The 23,907-nt window shown below is 39.5% G+C and overlaps 1 protein-coding gene across 12 annotated transcripts in view; it reads left to right on the top strand.

Annotated features, from left to right (window-relative positions):
* NRF1 (nuclear respiratory factor 1) overlaps positions 1-23,907 on the top strand; it is a 133,900-nt gene that overhangs the window by 77,269 nt on the left and 32,724 nt on the right. For all 12 annotated transcript variants that reach the window (XM_057549770.1, XM_057549768.1, XM_057549775.1 and 9 more), the window contains 5 exons: positions 6,704-6,862; positions 8,242-8,439; positions 9,498-9,599; positions 15,858-16,015; positions 23,089-23,213. In XM_057549770.1, the coding sequence (XP_057405753.1) occupies positions 6,704-6,862; positions 8,242-8,439; positions 9,498-9,599; positions 15,858-16,015; positions 23,089-23,213 (742 nt within the window). The remainder of the gene's footprint in view (positions 1-6,703; positions 6,863-8,241; positions 8,440-9,497; positions 9,600-15,857; positions 16,016-23,088; positions 23,214-23,907) is intronic.

The following is a 23,907-nucleotide window of genomic DNA, read 5'->3' as shown; positions in this document are numbered from 1 at the left end:
GTGTATGTGGTAAAAAACACATAGCTCTGTAGTATTTTTAGTGAAAAAATGAAAACTTGAATTTCTAGGCACCTTTAAGAATAGTGGCTAGTGGCTAGAACTTATCCCATTTCTGTCTGCCTCTTTGTGTAAGAATTGAAGGAGGTTGAGAAAAGGCTTAGGAGAAGAAATCATTAATATGGTATAGATTCTGCAATCCCATTTACAATGAAATAATGAAGTCATCTTTTTCAGAGATTTTGAAAGCCAGGTCAGCAAAATTTTCTTGGATACTTCAGACCAGAGACCAGAGGATGGGCTAAATTGTGCTTCTCAAACTTCAGTATGCATAGGAATCACCTGAGAGTCTTGTTTGTTTAAATGCAGATTGTGAATCAGTAGGACTGGAGTGGGACCTGAGATTCTGCCTTCTAACCTCTAGGTGATGCCAATGCTGCTGAGTCACAGACTACACTTTTTTGTGTTTTTTTTTTAACATCTCTATTGGAGTATAATTGCTTTACAAGGGTGTGTTAGTGTCTGCTTTATAACAAAGTGAATCAGCTATACATATACATATATCCCCATATCTCCTCCCTCTTGCGTCTCCCTCCAACCCTCCCTATCCTACCCCTCTAGGTGGTTACAGAGCACCGAGCTGATCTCCCTGTGCCATGCAGCTGTTTCCCGCTAGCTATCTGTTTTACATTTGGTAGTGTATATAAGTCCATGCCACTCTCTCACTTCGTCCCAGCTTACCCTTCCCCCTCCCCGTGTCCTCAAGTCCATTCTCTACGACAGACTACTTTTTGAGTTTAAGGACTTATATTGTTTCTTGTAGAGTCTTTAAGCAATAATTATGATTTTGCTAGTGGAAAATCAGTTATGTTCTTTACCACATTTGAGTCCTATGGTAGTCTCTTGTTCTTGGGAGGTTGTTAATCTTTTTGGAATTTGTGTTAGAAGAGATCCAGGCAAAGAATATAATTATAGAAAAAATATCTCTGGAAAGACCAGTCCGGTATTACTGGTTAAAATCCACTCCTTTTCCCCCTCTCCCTTTCCTCTCCTCCCTTGAACTTATTGCCCTCCTCTTACTCTCACTGGGGCAATCTTTGTTGCTTTAATATTCCCTTGGAGTGATGATGCAACAGGATAGTAATTCTTCACAAGTTTTCAGGGGAAACCTTCAGAAGCACTCAACACAGTGACTGTTTCTTTGAAAGAAATTATTCACAGGGATTGACATGTTTTACTTAGAAAACATTCATCAGTTATCAGTTTAGGTTTTTTGAGTATTGTTTTGTTTTGAAAAAGCATAGATCTGGCCTCTTCTACCTAAAGAGTAGAAAATTATGCTAAGTGAAATATACCAAACACAAGGGACAAATATTTTGTGATTCCACTTACATGAGGTATCTAGAATGAGCAAATTCATAAAGACGAAGTAGAATAGATGTTACCAGGGGTTGGGGGAAGTAGAAATGGGGAATTATTGTTTAATAGGTACAGAGTTTTTGTTTGATGATGAATTAGTTCTGGAAATAGTGGTGATGGTTGTGCAACATTGTGAATGTACTTAGTGCCACTGAATTGTACATTGTAAAATGGTAAATTTCATGTTATGTATATTTTACAACAATTAAAAAAATTTTTTTAAAGAGGAAGGGCTGGATAAAAAGTATTTAAATTAGTTCAGTGGTCCTTAAACTGGCTGCACAGTAGAACCACCTGGGGAACTTAAAATCCTAGTGCCCAGGCCACACTCCAGACCAATTAAGTCAGAATCTTTGGGGATGAGATACAGGCTTCTGCAGTGTTTAAACTCTCCAGGCAATTCCAGTGTGCAGCCAACTTTGAGAACCACTGTTGTAGATCACAGCTCCCAAATGTTTCTCCTACTGTTGTGTCAGAATCTATGTGCAGAGTAGGCTTTTCTTACTGTCTAAAATGATCAAAAAGTGTTTATGTATATGATGCCATTCCACATTTTGTAAATGTCAGGTAAGCAGGATGAGATTAAGGGAATATAATAGAACACAGCATATTTTGAGAGTAAAATAATTAAGGGGTATATTCAGGAATACCAAGAGAAGGGAGCACGCATATAAATTCCATATTCAGGACAGAACTAGATTAGGGAAAAATAGTTGCATATTATATGACAGAATATCTAGAACAGATTAATATTTCTTTCAAATTAATAAGAAAAAAGATAATTAGAAAAATAAGCAAAGCATTATGAACAGTTGTAAAAAGGAAAAATAAGCAGTAAACATATAAAAAGAGTCTCAGCCTCACTAGTAATGAAAATTAAATCATTTCCCTAACATCCGATGAGCCAAAATAAGAAAGCAGGGTAATTAAGAAATGTGAAGGCGACCCCTGGGGCTGCACCTGAACCCCCAGGCGCCCTGTGCCCTCGAGGCAGCCGGCAGGCAGGGGTCAGGACCTGCCCCAGCCTAGAGGCTGTGGACAATATACAGGTGACAGAGCTATGCTCTCATTTCCTTTTGGAAGCAAAATGAAGGAAAAACATGAAAACAAATTAAAGATTTAAAGCTTTTTTTTTTTTTTTTAACGTGTGAAGGGAGGTTTTGAAATAATGGGTATTGTTCTGTACCATTGGTGGGAATAGGACTGACAGTCTTTTAGGAGGACAGTTAGGCAGTATCTATTAAAATGTTAAAACGCATATACACTTTAACCAGCAGTTCCACTTTTCTGCTAGAGAAATACTCACAGGTGTGTTCAAAGAAGCATGTACAAGCACTGTAAACAACCTAAATGTTTATCAATAGGAGAATGGTTAAATAAAATGGAAAAATCTATACTGTGGATACTAAGCAACTGTTTCTTTAAAAATGAGATTATTCTAGTTGTTCTACTGTGAAAAGATCTCTATGGCAAAATGTTGAGTAGAAAAAGTGAGTTATACTAAAATATGTGAATACATGTGTTTTCTTTCATCACATAAAACTTCCTTTCCAGCATGTATTTATGTAAATGCATAGAATTTGGCCTGTAAGAAAGGATGTTCATCAAATTGATGCCTCTGGACAGGTGACTAGATTGGGGAAGGGTAGATCAAAAAGAGAGCTTTGACTTTATCTGTGTTATTTAAATTTTTATACAAAAGAGTACAACTAGGATAAGGTAGCAGAAACTGACTAATCTGAGACTCCTTCAAAGAGAAGGTAGAATTTTAAGAGCATTTTGATTAATGGGAGGGAGACAATGTAATGGGTAGATGGGGTGTGGAGATAGAGAAGCAGAAGTGTTGGCTTGAGAGAGGAGTGTCTTCATTGGCTGTCCCTTGAATTCTCTAATTTTATCTTTCCTTCCAAACTTGTTCTTCCCATGTTTTTATGGGAATGTGTTTTATGGGAGAATGCGATTAAGAGAAACCAGTGTTTCTGCTGGCACTACTAGGGAACATGGGGATATAGGACTGGTGTTTCTAGTAAGGAAAGCCACTTTCATTATCTCTATGAACAGAGGTCAGCGGTACAAATAATTCCCAAAAGTGAGCAAAAAAATCATTTTGCTTTTATTTTCTAATGCCCTTTAAATATCCATTTGAGTATGATTGGGACTGTCAACCTGGAAGTTCATAATTTTAAATTACAGTAATGAAGCCACAGTCTGAAAATTCTTCACTTTTCCTTCCCTGCTACATTGCTGTTTTCCTGTAGGGTATAGAAAACATCACCTTTCAGTGTGGTTTGATTTTAGCAACCTTCTCTTTAAATCTGTTACATATTCTCTGATCTCTTCAGTAGATATGGAGTTGGCAAACATTTTGGTTTGAAAGGCCTTTTCTTGGTTACTGAACCTAAATGGACATCTGGAGCCTCAAAATTCCTCATCTCGGGTACATGCAGAGCAAAGAGAGAGGAAATGGGAGGAGAAGGGTACTTGGGAATATATAAGGATAATGCATTGTTGGACAGCAAAGTAACAAAATTTACAAGTGGAAAATTCCTAGCATAGTAAGAAATATTGTTTCATTTTGGCCAGATTAAAACTTTCAGAGTTTTAGAAAATCTTTTTTTTAAACCATCTGTGGTTTCCACATAATCTTTACTATTGATTGCCACTGGCATGAATTTAATAGTTTTTTTCTTTGCTGAGTGTGCCCTGGAAGGAGTGGTATTTTCTACTTTCAGCTGGTTTGAGGTGGGCTTGCTGACCACGCCGGGCACTTGAAGCCCATCTAGAGCCCTAAATTAGAATGAGAGGCTGGGAAAGCTTGTTGCAGCCCAATTAAAGGATAGCCGGAGAGGATAGGCTTTACCTTTGCTGATCCTGTTGATTGTCTCCCCTGCGGATTACAGACAAACCTTCCTTAACAAGCGCATTGAGTAGCTTGGGTTTCCAAAACTCTCCGGGACCAGTAATTAATCCAACTGGTAATGAGAGCACAGTGCTGAATTCTGGAAAGGAATCATTTAACTCTTTCTATACCGGACAGCTCATTTCCCCTTATTAATATCCCTTTATTAGCATTAGTTATTTGGGACAGTATGAAAATAGTCTGGTGGAAAATTGCTTCTTTCAGTGAAGGCACATTATCTCTGCACTTAAAAGCAAAGATTGTCCTTCATCTCTAAACTGTACAGGCTTGAAAAGTTAACTTTTGTAGTAGAAAGTGCTTTTTGCCTCTTGTTTGATATAGGGACAAATTTTGTACAGTTGATAGTACTTTAAAAAGCTAAGATCTGACTCTGAATTGGAACTTACTAATTTCACTCTGGGCCCATTTTTTAACTTAATGAGGTTTTTGCCTGTGGAAGTAACCTTTCCTTTGTGCTGCTTCCGCTTCTCCTGCCTCTCATATTAGCCTCTACTGTCTTCTTCCTGGGGCTTTGAAACATTTCCCATCCAGAAATTCTAGCACATAAAACATCTTTTAAAAACTTTCATTTTTTGTTAATTTAGAGTTATTTGGCCTTCTTATTTCATTATCTCCTCACTCTGCTGGGCATGGATATATAGAACTCTCCTTTTGGAGACTGATAATGGGATTAAAAGAAAGGGGAAGACTTATAAAAGTCTGTGGTATGAGTTTATTTTGTTTATGCATCTGAGAAAGCTATTATTTCTTTATATGAAGAAATGTAAATATTGTGTGTGAGGATTAAGCCTTTTCCTTCTCTAGATAACTGAGGCTAGAAAAAGACACTCCCAGGAAGCCAGGATAAAGGGAAAAATGACTTTGCGATGCACTTTCTTAAAATAACTGAAGAAGTGACCTCATGAGCCAGCTGATAGCCTGGGTTTGCAAATGCATACATTTCTGTTAGCCTGCTGCTTGATGCCACAGAGCCAAATATATAACGGAGTATATAATACCATAGGAGGAGTTAAAGCTAACTGAAAAAAATGAAGGCAGGAGACTGTCTGGGAGATGGGGGGGTACTTAGAAAGAGAGGTGAAATGGCAGGCTTGGGACAAGAATTAACGATGTAAGTACTGTCAGCAAGAACTGTCTTTATTAGGTAAACATTACTGATTTGGTTTCATGCTTCCCTATTATGTACTAATTTCTGTCATCTTCTGGTAAAATAGTATTTAAATGAGAACACGATATTTAAATAGGCTCTTTAATACAAGTTTTGCTGTACTCTTTCCTCTATTAATACTTAAGTATTCCCATTTCTATTTTTCTCTTTCTCTGTTTTACGGCTACAAGCCCATGTCCTTGGGTGTGACTCACGCTAAAATTGTCCTCTCCTTTTGGTCTTAAGAGGCAGTATGAGTGTGTCCTTAGATGAAGGATGCTGCTTATCTCTGGTGTACTATAGACCACCAGGTTCAAAGGAAAGCAGTAGGTCTGAGGAGGAAGCTTATAACTTGATAAACTGCTTCTCTTGCCAAAAATCATTGTCAGCAATTGAGAATATTCACAAAGTAGGCTCCCCTTCTCCCCCAACATACACACACAGCATGGTTACCATGCCAGGAGATAAAGAAAGGTAGTTGTCTCTGTGGTTTAACATCTGTCTGGTCTGGATTTGATTTGTAAAATAAATTTGAATGAAATTCATTAAGATCAACACATGCTTCATTACGTATATCTATATGTCAGACTCACAGACATTGGACTATCTTACTAGAAACTTTTTAGAAGAGTTTTAGGGTTATTTTCCCTTTTTATTAAGTAAAGCCCATTTATTTTCATATATTTTGTGACCAATCATGTTACCAAATTCTCATTGTTTATAGTAGTTTTTTCATTTTATTCTCTGGGGATTTCCAGATACACAGTCATACCATTTACAAATAGTGGTGATTTTATCTGTTCCTCACCTCTTATTTCTCTCATCTAATTGTTCTGATTGCTACCTCCAGAACGACATGTTGAAGACATGTTGACTTTGACACCGTAAATGCATGGACGTTCTAGAAGGGAAATAAGCTATAGCATCAATAGTACCTTAGGGGGCGGAAATCAAACATGGGGGCAGATATTCTTGATCTTATAGGAACAAGTGTATGAAATACAGCTTAAGATGTACTTTACCAACATATGTATAATTCTCTATCACCCATGGGGCTATAGTAACCTATGAGAAACAGTCGGTTCTCACAGTCACATTTTGGGACTCTCCACAACCCTCCAGGAAGGCTCTCTGTTTTATAATCTTAGAATTGGTTGGGAGGCCCAAACACATCCCAGATGTCTTTCATGACTGCTGATGACCACACTCTTGTTTTCCAGGCCCAGCTTCGGGCATTTATTCCAGAGATGCTGAAGTACTCCACAGGTCGGGGAAAACCAGGCTGGGGTAAAGAAAGCTGCAAGCCCATCTGGTGGCCTGAAGATATCCCATGGGCAAACGTTCGGAGCGATGTCCGCACAGAAGAGCAAAAGCAGAGGGTGAGGGTTCCTCTGGCCTGAGTTTCCTATTGCTTTTCCATTCTGAATCAACCACCTCATTTTTGTTATTCTACTTCTTATGCTATAAAGTCTAAAAACATTTGTGTAATAGTCAAACCTATCCCCCAAAAGAGGTTTGATATTCTCTGATTTATAGCCTTTCCCATTCATCACTCCATCACTGTAAAGACTTGGGATGGGTCTGTGAATTTACACTTCTCTCTATATAGTTGCCTTTTGGAGCAGTTTTAATTTTATAAGGTACTTGGAAAAACTAACAAAACTTGAAGTAAAAGGTATTAATCACTTTGAAGACTTGAAATGTCCTTATTTCTGGTTAGCAAGCATCACTGTTGAAAATATAAATATAGAGAGATGTGGTTAGTAAAGTCTGCTGATAATGAAACTTATTTTAAAAAAGAAGAAAGACTAAACCAGGTGTCCTCCCTTACTTGTTCTGCATATTCATTTTTTTCAGTTAGCTTTAAAAATCTACTGAGAGGGGCTTCCCTGGTGGCGCAGTGGTTGAGAATCTGCCTGCCAACGCAGGGGACATGGGTTCAAGCCCTGGTCTGGGAAGATCCCACATGCCACGGAGCAACTGAGCCCATGAGCCACAACTACTGAGCCTGTGCGTCTGGAGCTTGTGCTCCGCAACAAGAGAGGCCGCGATAGAAGCCCGTGCACCGCGATGAAGAGTAGCCCCCGCTCGCCGCAACTGGAGAAAGCCCTTGCACAGAAACGAAGACCCAACACAGCCATAAATAACTAAAATAAATAAATAGCGTTCCCTTTAAAAAAAAAAAAAAAAAAAAGGTGTGGTTCATCTTGAAAAAAAAAAAAATCTACTGAGAATCTTAAATAAAGGGACTTCCCTGGTGGTCCAGTGGTTAAGACTCCACACTCCCAATGCAGGGGGCCCGGGTTCGATCCCTGGTCAGGGAACTAGGTCCCTCATGCAGCAACTAAGAGCCCACATGCCACAACTGAAGATCCCACATGCTGCAACGAAGATCCTGCGTGCCGCAACAGCAGACACGGCACAGCCAAATAAATAAATAAATATTTTTTAAAATCTTAAATAAAATTCTTGACGAAAGAGTAACCCTCTTCTGTGAGAAGTTTAACAGTTGGCCTCAGGAAAACCCAAAAGTTAAACCAGACTTTGATCAGGAAGGAAACCAGCGTGAAATTGTTGGTACTTGGTGCTGAATTTCTTTATGTCCAAATCGGTCTGTGGGAAATAATCCTGAGAGAGTTACTCCATACAAGTTTGGTTTGGTTTGGTTTGATAAATAAGCAGCTGCTTATTCCACAGTAGAACTGAATAACCAACATTTTTTGTGACTTAATGTGCTTTTCTGGTCTTTTGATGACAGGTTTCTTGGACCCAGGCACTACGGACCATAGTTAAAAACTGTTATAAACAGCATGGGCGGGAGGACCTTTTGTATGCTTTTGAAGATCAGCAAACACAAACACAGGCCACAACCACACACAGTATAGCCCATCTTGTACCATCACAGACCGTAGTCCAGACCTTTAGTAACCCTGATGGCACTGTCTCGCTTATCCAGGTGAGTAAACCTTCTGGTTACCAGATTGTGATTTCTGAGGCAGATCAGTGGGCACCTCACCTCAGACTGGAGAAAGTTGTCTTTTTTTTTTTTTTTTTTTTTTTTAATTAATTTATATATTTTTGGCTGCGTTGGGTCTTCATTGCTGTGTGCTGGCTTTCTCTAGTTGCAGCGAGCGGGGGCTACTCTTCGTTGTGGTGCGTGGGCTTCTCATTGCGGTGGCTTCTCTTGTTGCAGAGCATGGGCTGTAGGCGCGCGGGCTTCAGTAGTTGTAGCACGTGGGCTCAGTAGTTGTGGCTCACGTGCTCTAGAGCGCAGGCCTCAGTAGTTGTGGCACATGGGCTCAGTAGTTGTGGCTTGCGGGCTCTAGAGCTCAGGCTCAGTAGTTGTGGCACACGGGCTTAGTTGCTCCGCGGCATATGGGATCTTCCCAGACCAGGGCTCGAACCCGTGTCCCCTGCATTGGCAGGCGGATTCTTAGCCACTGTGCCACCAGGGAAGCCCGAGAAAGTTGTCTTCATATAAATTCTTGTATGAATTTTATACAGCTCCCCAAGATCTTCTTACCTGAACTCAATTTTTTGAATAATATTTTAAATTGTTTGCATTTTGCTAAATACAAAGCTATAGATAGCATTTCTGGACATTTCCAAATCAAAGCACTGTAAAAATGGCTTTTTTTTTTTTTTTCCCATTTCACTCTCTCAGTGGCCAGGAAATATTCCTTCTGAATTACCACTTCTGAGGTGAAACACAATTTGTTGGTAGATAGAGGGAGCGTCTAAAATTCAGATTGGGGTGAGAGTAGAAAGTTGGTTGACTGACACTGGGCACCAATGATGAAACATGATGGCTTCTCATAGTGACTTATATGGTTGAAGTAAAACTCTGAAACTCATGTTAGTGTCTGAGATGTGATTTTAAGAATTCATTTCATATTACAAGGCATATTAATCATTACCTCTGCTGAATTTGGGATTAAATGAATCTTAACTTCTGAGTAAAGGAGAGGTTGAAGGATCCATCCACTGACATCACTTTCCATGTTTTTTCTTTAGGTTGGTACAGGGGCAACAGTAGCCACATTGGCTGATGCTTCAGAATTGCCAACCACAGTCACTGTTGCCCAAGTGAATTATTCTGCTGTGGCTGATGGAGAGGTAAGAAAGGATTCTGTCTGTTTCCACTTAAATACTCAAATGTATAGGTGAGGGAGAGGGAGGGTCCAGAAGATGAAGAGACTGTAAGTAGCCTACACGTCTGTAGCATTGTTTTATTTAAACTGTTTAAGACATCACACCATGTCAGTTTTGCGAAGTAGCTTACTCTGTGTATGTTAATTATAACAATCGAAATTTATGGATCCTTATGATTCAGGTATAACTGTCAGGAACTTACAGTTGTATCTTTGTAACATAGGATTTAGTACTTTTATGCTGTGAATCCCAAAGAATTTAATATTTGGACTTTATGAAAAAAATTAGATCATGAAAGCTAAAGCTGACTAAAACATTCTTTGAAGGGATATATATATTTGTAAATCAGTAGACATGATTTATTGCATTTTAAATGAGCCTTTGAAAAGACTTCACAAGAAAATCCTTTCCTGGGAATTCCCTGGAGGCCCAGTGGTTAGGACTCGGCGCTTTCACTGCTGTGGCCTGAGTTCAATCCCTGGTCAGGGAACTAAGATCCCACAAGCTGCGTGGCATGGCCAAAAAAAAAAAAAAAAAAAGAACAGGAAAATCCTTCCCTATCAAAACTGAGATAATTATGGGATGTTAACTTAAAAGGAAGGTAGCTAACCTTTATTGACACTCGGTAAACTAAGCACTCCTCAACCCTAGGAAGTATAGGTTCTGTTATCATCTTTGCTTTATACGTGATGAAACTGAAAGGTTAGGTGACTTGCCCAAAGGCACAGTGTAAGTGTTGAAGCCAGGTAACGCATTTAGAAAAATGTTGTCTAAGCTCTGAGCCATCAGTGAAGTTCAGGAAAGGGTTCGTTAAGTCACTGTGGACTTTTCACCTAAAGGTTATACTTCTGAAATTTGAAAAATAGCCAACAAATGTCAAAGAGCAATATCAGAAATAAAGCTAAAAATATTATCTCACCCTTGTTCAAAACCATGGAATATTTCCACTCAGAACACCACAAAGTCACTATCATTTGTGCATCTCAGGAAAGGGAGAGAACTGATACAGGGTCATGGCTAGCAAGGTGAAGAGAAATACAGCAGGCTCCTGTCAGCCAGCATGTGTTGAGCCCCCCGCTGTGCTACAGTTGAGGTGTTAGATGTGTAGAGTTGATTTACACAGGAACCCTGCTCTCAGGGAGAGAGAAGCGTCTACATAAATGAACTGTGGTTCCTGCTGTCAGAGAGGCTGCAAAGTGGTCTGTAGCTTCAGGAGAGAATGTTTCCAGTGAGGGAGCCTGGGAGGGTTTGGGGCAGGAGCTACCCTTTGCTTTTCCAGTATAGAAAGGTAGAAGTCAACAGATTTACTTTTAAAAGTATATAAACATCATGAAAGAGAATGGATTAGCTGAGGGGAAAATTCGTCAGTCCCCAAACACTAAAACTAGAGGACAGACACTCCTTGAAGTGTGAAAGAGGTAGCAAAGACAGTGGTGGGTACATTTATGGGATTTGTTACTTTTTGACTTAGTCAAAGTTATTTTCGGTATCTCCCTACTGAATGTTTCCTGGGTACTCTTTTAAAGAAAGTAACTTTGAGTTGCTTAAACACTTCTCTAGAGACTAATTCTTTGAAACCCATTTTGCAGAATAACTTCATACAACCAATGTATCCAAAAAGTTCATGGAAAATATGAAGGATACAAAAATCTTAGTCATATATCTATGGCTTTTCCAGCACACTGACATCGTTTTAAAGTCATCTGTGTGGAACTGTGTGAATGACATATACAAATAACCTGTTGGCTAATACCCAAATTCAGTCAGATTAAAAAAATTCTACCCCTTCCCACACTTACAGTGAAACAAAAATATGAAGAAAAGAAGCATAGGTTATCTCAGAAAGTGGCAAAATGTTTTAGATTCTATAGTTTGCTTCTATGTGCCTTCGGATTAGATGTTGACATGGTTGTCAGCATCTTAGTTTTGAGCCGTGAGGACTGTGATTAGTCAGAATATCTCACTGACTTGGGACAGATAAGACCATATCAAGCCAGCAAAGCATTGCATCAGGGGACTCAGTAGAAACATCCTACTGCCTGTATGTAGCATTGTTTCTCCAAGGAACAGAAAGTTATTTACAAAAATAAACAATACCTATACTTCTGGAAGTTTTAAGGTTATTTTGTTATCCTAGCCTTGCCAGTGAGAGCTCTTACATTAGATCATACTGCATTTAACATCCAGTTAGTTGCAATTGGTTACATTTATAAGAAGGACCTTCTGTGGGCCTGTCTCTTCTGGTAATAACATGGTCTCCCAACTCTGAGTACTCTGTGTGCTGAGAATATCGAATAATCTAAGTAGTTACAAAGAAACCAAAAGAATCTCTAACCTAATGCAACTTAAAACTAATTAGGGACACAGAACAAATTACATAAACATTTAGAAATGAATAAGGAAAGAATTTCAAAATAATATGAAATAAACTATATATATTGATTTCAAAATACACAATTTCCATTTTGATGGCATATTTACAAATACAAATGGATTTGAGAATTTATTCTGTGGTAAGACCACCAGTTGGTATGGGTGATATTAATTGCATTATGTGTCAGAAAAATTGAATTTGAAAGAGAAATGATATCTGATAATAGTAGGACATGTGCTTCTGTTAGAAGAAGAAACAGAAGAAACCAAAGTACAGAGACATTAGAGACATGAATTTTAAACTGAACCGTCAACACATGTAACAGTTTTGAAGTAGCACAGCTTATTTTAGGTGGGTTTTTTTTTGAATATCAATTTATGAATATCAATTTATTTGAAATATAGGTATGCTGAAGAGCAAGTAGGGAAATATGAATAAAGGAACATGTTCTTCATCTATCCATTAAGTAAATGCTTTCTGAGCCCTGTGCCAGACACTATGTATACTATAGGTAGAGGAAAGTAAAGACCATTCTTGCTCTTAAGGAGCACACAGGTAGGTGGTAGAGAAAAACACATCAGAGAAAATGGCAATCAGATAAGGATCTAGTAGAAGCAAGCCCAGGGTACTGTGGAACACAGAGGAGAGGTCCTGAGCCTTGGACTGTAGGGAGTTGTCTTTCAGTGGAGTTGTCTTGGCCCTAATCTCACCTGAGCTCAGACTAGAGGGGTGAACAGGAAGCAAAGGATGGGAGTTGTGTTCCTCTCAAAGGGAGCATCACATGCAGTGCATCACAGTGTGAAAGTGTGGAAAAGCCAAGGTGGTTCACGGTAGCCAGAGGGACAAGGATAGCCACAGTTTGAAGGGCCTCGCTGTATTGGGTCTCTCTCAGAAAAGCACAGAAGCTAACTGTACATCCTCTGAATATCTTTCCCTTCTAGAGTTTGTGGCCTTTCTCTGGGACATGGTGACATCCAGGCATAGATAACCACACAGTGGCTCCCAAAAGATGGAAAGGGAGCACAGCAAGAGCTCAAGCAAACACAACTCTAAAGCACTGAGACTCAAGAATAGGAAATTCCAAAGAAGCGTTAACACCTAAGCTGATTTATTTATTACCTGTCATTACTCTGAATAGAAATCTCTTCATCTGCTTCTTCCCACTTCTCCACCCTTTACCACCATCCATTAATCTTTTGTGCCACAAATTTAACTTCCTTAAAGTATACTGTATATGGCAACATTCTAATACCATTTTCACTACAAATATAGCTGTAACCAAATGTATATGTATTAAGTTGCTGCCGTAGAGTATGAGTACTTGGGAGAGCTGCCCTAGGCCATACTCAGCAATGTGATGGGCAGAAATATAGAGGGGCAGATCTGGAAAGAGGAAAATGCTACGGGGCTGGCCAGCTTCAGCTGATGTTCTGAGTGGAATCATCGAGCATCTATGGATTGGCAGTGTAACTCGCCATCTAAAGTGGCATTGTTTGCAGTGATGCTCATTGGAATAATGAGACCAAAGAGATAATACCTTAAGAAGCAAGAGTTTCGTGAATTCCTGAGTGGGCAACTTTGCAGCTCTACAGGAAGGAAGTAGGGTATCTCTGGCTCTTAATGTTGGGCCCTGAAGGCTTTCTGGCACAGCCCACTGTCTAGAATAACTCAGGGCAAAAATTAATGTACCTCAAAGGAATGTCTCATTCTCTGGGGAGCTTTTGACAAACATTTGGAGGAGCACTATGATCTAAGTATAGCAATAGAGCCAAAGCGGGAGGCACTTTATTTTATTTTATTTTATTTTATATTTTGTTTATTTATTTTATTTTTGGCTGTGTTGTGTCTTCGTTGCTGTGCATGGGCTTTCTCTAGTTGCGGCGAGAGGGGGCTACTCTTTGTTGCAGTGCGTGGGCTTCTCATTGCGGTGGCTTCTCTTGCTGTGGAGCACGGGCTCTAGGCGCGTGGGCTTCAGTAGTTGTGACACGTGGGCTCAGTATTGTGGCTCGCGGGCTCAAGAGCGCAGGCTCAGTAGTTGTGGGGCACGGGCTTAGTTGCTCCGCGGCATGTGGTATCTTCCCGGACCAGGGCTCGAACCCGTGTCCCCTGCATTGGCAGGCGGATTCTTAACCATTGCGCCACCAGGGAAGTCCCGCAGGAGGCATTTTAAGTATCTGTGTCTCCTAGAGCTTGTGACACTTTCTTTGGGACACAGTAACATGAAAGCACAAGTTTACCACTCACTGGGCCCCAGAAAGAGCTCCAGTAAACACAGCTAACATCCTGAGACCTGAGTCTGGAGAAATAGTATACCTGAGCTGCTTGATTTATCACCTACCGTATTTTAGAATAAAAACTGCTTTCACTGCCCCTGTTGCTTTTTGGTTTTGGGTGGAGGGGTGGGGGCAGGGGGCGAGGGGATACTTAACCAGTATTTATTGAGCAAAATGGACTGAAGTAGCTAGATTCAGGTATCCAGGACTGAAAAAAAATCTCTAAATGGCAAAGCATTGTACTAAAATCAGTGGTTCTCAACTGATAAGAACTGATAAGGGGCAACCCCTTATACCCCTCAGAGAGGACATTTGGCAATGTCTGGAGATATTTTTGATTATCATGACTGGGGAGGATGTATTAGCATCTACCGGGTAGAAACCAAGGATGCTGCTAAACATCCTACAATCCACAGGACAGACCTCACAACAAAGAATTATTTAACCCAAAATGTTAATAGTGCTATGGTTGAGAAACCCTGTTCTAGATCTAGAAAAGCTGAATTCTAATCTACTCTGTATAACCAGATAGTATGTTTTTTGTTTGTTTTGTTGCTTGTTTCATTTCTTCATAATTCCTCCCCAGAAAAAGAAAAGCAGGTTTTGCTACATTAAAAAAATTGTTTACTGAATTTGGCAGTTTCCATCAAAAATAAAAATATAAAATAATTTTGATATATAATTCCACTTCTAGGAATTTACTCAATAAGTAGACTCACATAAACTATACAAAGTAGTGTATAAGGATATTCATCACAGTACTGTTTGTAATAGCAAAACACTGGAAACTACCTAAATGCCCATTAAAAGATGGCTGGTTAAGTAAATCATGGTGTATCCATATAGTATAATGCTATGCAGCCATTATTATGAATCATGAATGAGTGAAGCAGTTTGATACGTTCCAAAATAAAATCATTTCAGAGCCGTATTGTTTATGAAAAAAAGCAAGGTACAAAAAACATGTAGCATGTACTGCCATTTTTCTTGAGTGTGTGTATGTGTATGTGTAAATATGCTCACATATCAAGAGAATATCCCTGCAAAGATGCGTGAGAAATAGAGAAATAGGTAACAACAGTGGCCTTTGGGTAAAGGGTCTGGAGTACTGGCATTATATTCCCTTTGGTACAGTTTGAATTTTTTTAGAATTATACTTATGGTTTATTCAGAAACTTTAATTTTAGAATAGGTACTATATTGATATGACTCAGATATTTCAAAAATTATGTAAAAGGATGCAGTGGGAAATCTTTCTGCCTTCTATCTAACCTATTCCCACAACTCCTCCCTCTGCACACACTGAGGAAGATATTTTCAATGGTTTCTTTTGTGTCCTTCCAGAATTTCTTTATGCAAATATAAGCAAATTCAAATATATATTCTAATAATACCCCCCTTTTTAACACCAAAGATATGCTAAAAACCCTGTTCTATGTGTTGTAATTCATGTTAATTTAAAAGTATGTATGTATTTGGCTGAGCACATAGCAGTTTTTTAGAAAAATGACTTTTAGAAATCATAATCCTTCTGTGAGTTTGATTTTTTAACTATCACGTCCTTTTCTGCCTCAGGTGGAACAAAATTGGGCCACGTTACAAGGAGGTGAGATGACCATCCAGACGACACAAGCATCAGAGGCTACCCAGGCGGTGGCATCATTGGCAGAGGCTGCAGTGGCAGCTTCTCAGGAGATGCAGCAGGGAGCCACAGTCACCATGGCACTCAACAGGTGGAGGCAGGGGTGGGCGATAAAAGAGGAGGGCGAATCTGTCCCTGTATACAGATGTAAAGAGAAATGTTGTACCTCACTTTGTCACAATTGGCATTTGGAACTTAATACTCTTAGCCCATAGGAAACTGTAAGTTGTTTTATAATCAGCCCTCACCTACTGCATTCCCATCCTATCCCATCCCCAGCAACCAGTCCAGCCTGACTTCCAGCTCAAGCCTTCTGGTCAAGGGACATGGGTCCCTTTTGCTTTATCCTATTCTGTGCTCCTTAACAGACCAAAAGCAGCAAGATGTAAGTACTTTTTGTTTTCAAAGGGACCAAAGGATGTAATAAAAAATCAAGAAGCTTCAGGATTGATTTTCCTTTTACCCTACTAAGAAACTGCTTTCTGTTATGGGTATTAATCCATGTTTTATCTGGTCAAGAGCTGACTTTACTGACTTTTCAGGAAATTTGTTTCCCTTGCTTATCAGTGACTTTGAAATAAAATAAGTTTTGGATTATTGGGAAAAACTGAATTTTTTTTCTTCAGATATGTTTAGGAAGGATACTGCAGAATGGAATACTCTAGTAAGAGGTAATTTCCAAAACTAAATTGTTTTGTTCCGTGCTTGGTTCCTTCTATTCGTTGTTGACAGAAAAAAATCATCCCCATATTCTTCTTCTTGTTGTTCATTGCTTACACAATTTTATTTTCAATGGACCCAGACATTTTAACTAATGGTTAAGAGTGTGTGCTTTGAAGCCAGGCTACTTGGGTTTGAATCCCAGCTCTGTCACTTACTGGCTGTTTGACCTTGGGTGATTTACTTGAGCTCAATGCCAAGGCTTTCCTCTATGTAAAATGGGGGTAAAAACAGTGCCTACTTTGTAGGGGTGCTGTGAGAATGGGAAAAGTCAATGCATGTGAGATCCTTCGATCAGTGCCCAGCATATGGTAAGGTTGCTGTTAACATTATGTGCAGCAGCTGCTAGCCTCAAATAGTCTTTGAACTCTTGCGACATGCCAGCACTCTACTAGGTAAGGCTGTAAATAAAGAATGCTCTAAGATATAATGTCTGCCTTAAAAGAAATCATACTGTGAATGGGGAGATTGATTTAAGTAAAACACTTAGCAAACATATTACTCAGAGTGTAATTTACTGTCCAAATGTATGGTGTAGACTATGAACATAGTAGGAATTCAGAGTAAGGGGATCACTTCCTCCAAAATACAAAAATCAGCTAAAGTTTAGATTGGCTGTGGTAGACACTAGAAAGCCTTGATAGGCTTATGTACAGAAGATTTCCATCAGGCTGTATAGTATAGTGGCTGAGAAGAGGGTTCTGAGGTCATATAGATTCAGGTTTGAATCCTACCTCTGCCATTTAGTTGCCATTCGATCTTGAGAAATTTAACCCCTGAGCATGAGTCGCATCATCATTATAATAAGGATAATTTTCATCATGTAGAATCATAAAGATTCAATGAAATGACGTATATAAAACTCTCATCAAAATGTCTGGCCTGTAATTAGCATTTCAGGAATTATACTTATTATTTAAGATTTGTCTACTTAGAATTGTTTATAATGAGAAGAGATTAGAAATAGAAGGCCAGTTAAGAAGAGGCAGTCCAGGTATGACTTGTCAAAGGCGTGGAAACTAGTAGTAAGAGTGGAGATAAAGTGACTGATTTTGAAGGAAGTATGGTCAGGATTTGGTGGTTGATCAGGTATAAAAAACTGAAACATACACAAACACTTGTCCTTCCAGAGTTACCAGTGAGTCCCTGAGTGACCTGGGATAGAAACTTTTTTCTTAGCCCATTGAACCATATCACTTTTCAGTAACATGAAAGTCTTATTTGATTCCTTACACTTTGACTCAGTCCTACTTGTACCTTTGAGAGAGGACACACAGATAAACTTCCTGAAAGCTGTGGCCAGAGTGAGACCCTCCTTCCTTTTGGTCCAGTAACCACTCACTATAGCGTGGGATCTAAAAGGTCACCATCAAAGACCAGAAAAACTTCATTTCATCGAGCCAGCACCTTTGCTATTCCAGTGAAGTGGGAGTGTCCTGGGAACCCTGTACATAGTGGAAAACATGAGGCACATTCTGGCTCCCTTTAGTGTAGGGACCAGGGCTTATTTCTAAAGGCAAGGAGGGTAATGGTTTCCCCTGAGGGCTTGTTAACAAACTCAGATGCAGCTGAGGTGGCTACAGTGTTTACTCCAAAGGAAGGAGGATACGGTTCACGGTGGCATGTAGGAGGAGTAAAGAGATGTTGAAATCTGTTTGCAATCAGATAGTTCAACACCCCGATGAGTGTTGGGGGATGGTGTGTTGCAGCCTCTGCTGGGGGTGAAGAAACCAAGCCTGGCAGTGAAGACTAGACTATAGCAGGCTACTAGGGGAACATCATGGGCTTCTAATTCCAAGAGCGGTAACCCACTGTCTAACGTCAGGAGGCTTGGACTTAAGACACAAGCCCTTTGTGTTTGCTTCTCTATGGGATGAGACCCATTCCCAGCCTCTCCAAAGAATTTGTTGCTGGAAGTCATCTTAGTGAAAAGTACACTGCGAATCTGGTCTTTGTTCCTGTGGTAACAAAACGATTTCATAAAGCTGCTCCCTTCCAGCCTCTCTTTTTCAGGTGCAGACGGAGCAAGCATGGTTCTCTAACAATCACCTGCACCTCTGCTGCACTGTAAACAGCAGATGGGGGTGCAGAGTAAAGAGAGGGAGGCGGGCTACATGGAATGGCAGCTGGAGAACAAGAAGGCAGAGGGGTTCTCTCAACTGTTGAGGGGAAAGCGGATCAGGACAGGTGCAGGACAGACCTTTTTTTCAACCATGCTGTTAAAAGAATTTTGTATAGCGAGTTAGAATGAGGGCCCTGGGCTCAGACAACCTGTAGCCCACCCTCCATACCCAAAAGGGGTATGGAGAAATTGTCATTTAAAAATCTGAAAGCTAGTTAATTTTAATTATTTTCAAAATACAGAATAAATCAACACTTTTAGGAAGATGGAGATGGAGAGAGAATCAAAGTGAACAAATGAAAAGCAGAGCGTCACAGCTCAAAAAAAAAGACCTGATCACCCTGAACAACCAGACAGGAAAGGAAGTGAAATCATCGTTTGCTTGTTGCAATACAGTGATTAAGTTGAAGTTTCAGGTTGTTGGTTAAGTTGTCCTAGACTTACATTCCCTCTTACACAAGTCCTGCAAAGCCAGTACAGTCCTTGCACATAGAGATAGATACATGATAAATATTGGTAGACTGAATCTACATTTGCCCTGGTAGAAATTTATGCGATGTTGTTGACAGGAAGACAGTTTTTACTGAGTGTCTACTGTGTGTAGTGCTGTGACTCAGTGCTGTGGGGAAACAAATGCTCAAGAAAGTTAGAGTTGCTGTTCTTTTGCTGTGAAGAGACTTTGCTTAAAAAAAAAGAAGTGAATCATATTTTTAAAGAAAAATTTACTCTTACCATTTTTTAAAATGAAAATATTGACTTAAAATTAGAGATATTACTAAAATAAAACATGGCTTTAATATATGAACTTGTATTTATTTGTCCAGTAACATGGGATGGACAACCTAGATCAGAAATCCTCTCTGGAAGTAGAGGACAGGGACTATGCAACTGCCTCTTTTTCCTGTAGGTGAAGGTTGGACACTTGCAGATAAAACGTTGACAGAAAAAAAGGTGGCGGGTGGCGGGGGGTGTTAGAAACTTCTCATTTGTAACTCTGGTTTGGAAATGACTTTTGTCGAAAAATTGTTAAGTGATAGCTTAGAGACATTTTGATCCTATCTCACCTTTTAAGTGAAGGTAACCTTTTTCTCGCAATACAGTTTGATCGCTTCCCATGAAGTCTAGTGGTTAGAATAGATTCGGGAATGATAGTCTGCTGACCACAGACGTCACCATTGTCTTTTGCACCATGTAAAAGATCCATCCATTGCTGCTTTGCCCCTGACTCCTGAACAGGGCATGCAGTAACTAACCTCACCGACCTGTGGACCTGTCATCCCTGTCGGACCCCTCATCCCTGGCATCCCAGATTGCTTTAGTTGTTGCTGCTTCACAGCTTTTCTTCCAGCATAACATATTTTAGAAAGGTATTAAAGAAAATGACTTCAAATATTTAGAGCTTCAGACATTATAAAATGGGTATGACTGGATACAGGGACTCTTCCGGGTCAGGGCTTGGGTGGCTGCTCTCCCCCTCATAGCCTGTGAAATTTCACACTGCAAGCATGTGTCCAAGAGTGGCAGGACATCACCTTTGATGGTCATAGAAATAAGATTATTGGAGATTGTGATAAAAACAGTGGGGAAATGAGCAGTTGCTGAGGTAACCTGTAAACACAGCTCCTATTTCCATATAAACAGTTCTCATTTACCAGCTTTCTTCTTCAAAATACCACACAGCTGAAGCATTTTCCAAAGAATATCCTTTTTGGCTTTCCATGAAGTCTCAGGTCAGAGTGTTAAATATTTTTATCGTTAATCTGTGATAGCTGAACACTGTAGAATTGGCTGGTAATATTATTTGACACAAGTTTCTCAGAAAAATATTAAAAGTTAAGGGTCTAGGCACTAAATAATCATTCGTTTTACTATCTCTAATAAATAATTATAAAGCATCCTAAAATTAAAATCTACCTTGTAAAATGTAAAGAATAGCCTTAGTAGTAATTCCAGATCAAGGGTCCACTTTGGCTCTGAATTCATGTTACAGATACTATGGAATGACTGGCTGTGGGTATCAGATCTGAAGTACGTTTTAGCACAGAGATTGATCTTAGCTTTTAAAGGGATCGCATGGAAACTCTATGATTCTGTTCAGCTTTTTGCTCAACCTCAATTCCATCCCCAAATTTTTTATAAAGTAAGTAAATAAATTTGAAATATGTAATCATGATCTTGAACTAAGTTAAAGGAAGCCTGGAAATTAAAAGTTACCACAGCTGAACAACTAGAAAAGGAGGTGGGGGGAATCAGCAGTTTTACATTTAACTTATTATTTTGAATAAATGTCAAAGAATATTTATATGGGGAAATACCAAGTTAGGTAAGAAAAGCAGGCTATAAAACTGTGTGTACAGCATGATCCTGATTATCTGTTTAAAGTTGTGTTTAAGATTAGAAGGAAAATAGCTCTTATCTCTGTATGATATTTAAAAATTTTCTTTTATACTTAAATGAATTTTTACAAGTTTCTACATGCATTTTATTATCAGAGAAAAATAACTTTTTAAACACACACATAACAATTTAAAAAGCAAGGCAAGTTAGCAAGAAGGGGAGAATTTTCTATTTAATGAGACTTTTCTGTCCATTGGATTTCTTAAACTGCTTCCTAACATCCTTATAGTGACCAAGAAGTCTTCCCCAGAAGAATGATTATGTCAGTTGCTTTACTTGTTTGCTGACTCTCTTAGATGAAAGTGACACTGTTAAGTTTGGTACACATTGCTTTGCCCACAGTCGTGACACGTTTGCCCTAACCAGTCCACAGCCCCCCACCCCATCCTCCCCTACAGCTTGTTTTTGCAAGATGACTGCCATAGTTGTGGCAAAGTCTGCAGCTTCAGAACAAAGCTGAATCAACTGGCTTATTCAGTGTCAAACCCAGGACTTTGTCCACCTCTGATAAACTAAATGACGCCACCTCCTCTTCTCCATGCCCACTTTTGATACTCCCTCAGTAACTGTGCAGAGTGGTACCTGGTGCTTTCCCAGGAGAGGTGATGAATTTATCTGGTGGGTTCTTTTTTTTTTTTCTTCCACATTTTAACATCTCTGAAGTTTGGATGGTAAACTATAATCTTACGATTACAACTGTCAAGAACTTTTTTGTTTTTTGTCTGTGCTGTGGGGCTTGGGGATCTTAGTTCCCTGACCAGGGATCAAACCCGGGCCCTGGCAGTGAAAATACGGAGTCCTAACCACTGGACCGCCAGGGAATGCCCAGGAACTTTTCTTTTTTTGCTGGCACATGAAACAGTAATACATTTTATAGTGTGTATCATCATAGAATCAATAAAAGTGGGTATTTATGCATATAGTAAAAGCATACAATAAGGAAAAGAAAAATGGGATACAAACTGCTAGAATAGTGTTTACTATAAATAGATGGCTAATATCTTTCTGTTCTGCAGAGTGTTTGGTTTGCAGTGAAGGGAGGTTTATTATTTCATTATGTTTGTAGAGTCAAGGATTTGGGGCTTATAGTGATAATTTAAACTTTTAAGTGTTAATTTAGTGCTGCCTACATGTACATGAAGCAAAAGGAAGGGCTGAACTTTGCAAGATACTAGTCAACCATTACTTTGTATTTGGAATCATGGATGTAAACCAAATTGCTATTATTTGATATATTTTTATGTATCTTTTAAAAAATTTTTATTTTATATTGGAGTATAGTTGATTTACAATGTTGTGTTAGTTTCAGGTGTACTGCAAAGTGATTTAGTTATACATATACACATACCTATTCTTTTTCAGATTCTTTTCCCATATAGGTTATTGCAGAGCATTGATTAGAGTTATTATTTAATATTAATTGAATAGCAAGGCCAGGTTGCTGACTCCTCACATTATCATCCATCCTTAGCTATACAAAGGCAGTTTCAGATGGTCTGCCTTGTGTTACCGTAAAGAGAAAAGAGAAAAGGAAAACCTTGTGATTGACAACCAGAATGGCTTTTGCATTGTGCATATGGATCGGAGCTCCCACTGTGGCTCACAGGCACTCAATTGACCTTGATAAAGAAGAGACTGGGAACGCGTGCCTTCTGTCCTCAAACACCCATTTCCTAGGTTTCAAGAAAATCTCACATTAGCTGTATAAACGTGAAAGACTTGGGATTTCTCTAGCTATTTATTATTATCATTTAAAAATTGCTCTGATTCTGTCAATAGCACTGGAATCCCTTATGTGCTGGTAGGCTCACAAACACGGAGTCAGTGGAGAGATCCTAGGAAGGGTTGAAAGTTTGGTTTGTCTTGCTGCAGTGCTATACCTTTATTCAACTCATACATCCCCCCTCCTCCTTCTATACCCACAGCGAAGCTGCCGCCCATGCTGTCGCCACCCTGGCCGAGGCCACCTTACAAGGGGGGGGACAGATAGTCCTGTCTGGGGAAACCGCAGCAGCTGTCGGAGCACTTACTGGAGTCCAAGATGCTAATGGTAAGAGAGCATAAATATTTTATTGAATTTCTTCCCCGTTTCCACTTAAACCTTCATGACATGACTGACAACAAACCCTTCAGAATGAGGTTGAACTTTGAGTTTTTTTATATTGGTAGGCAATTGATACCTAGGAAAATTCTAGGAGCCTCTGATTCCTTTCACTAGTAGGAGACTTGGGGTTTCCTGGGAGGGAAAAAAAGCCATAATAATGGCTACCTAACTGAATGACTTATTTGAAAAGTGACTATTTGCTGTGACAGGACTTGCTGAGAGGGATTTTTAAATTTTCCTTGGGGTACATTTTGTCCATTTTCTCCCATGGTGTAGATCAGTGTCCTTTACTATAGCAGAGACTCTCCTGTGGGCGAGTGCATTGTGGTAGCGAGGAATGTTCTGACTATCTCGAGAAAGGCACCACCATCTCACCACAAGGTCAGCCAGCAGGCTGTGATAAAGGCGCTTTTCTGATTGATGCTATGGGTTCTGCTTCCTGTTAAATGTGGCCTCACCAAGGACCTCCGGATTGAGCCAATAACTTCTCACCACCCTGCCCTTCTTTCCCGGCTCTTTGACTTCCTGGATATTGGTGATATCCTGAATAAACAAGAGGGATAAAGTTCATAGAAATATGATGACAAAAATTTACCGCTCCAACCCAGCTCTTTGGATCTACTTCAGCAGGCTCTGGGAG

The sequence above is a fragment of the Balaenoptera acutorostrata genome, chromosome 7 (genome assembly GCF_949987535.1).
Source record: "Balaenoptera acutorostrata chromosome 7, mBalAcu1.1, whole genome shotgun sequence".
Classification (NCBI taxonomy): Eukaryota; Metazoa; Chordata; class Mammalia; order Artiodactyla; family Balaenopteridae; genus Balaenoptera; species Balaenoptera acutorostrata.
This window is presented reverse-complemented; position numbering and strand designations above follow the sequence as displayed.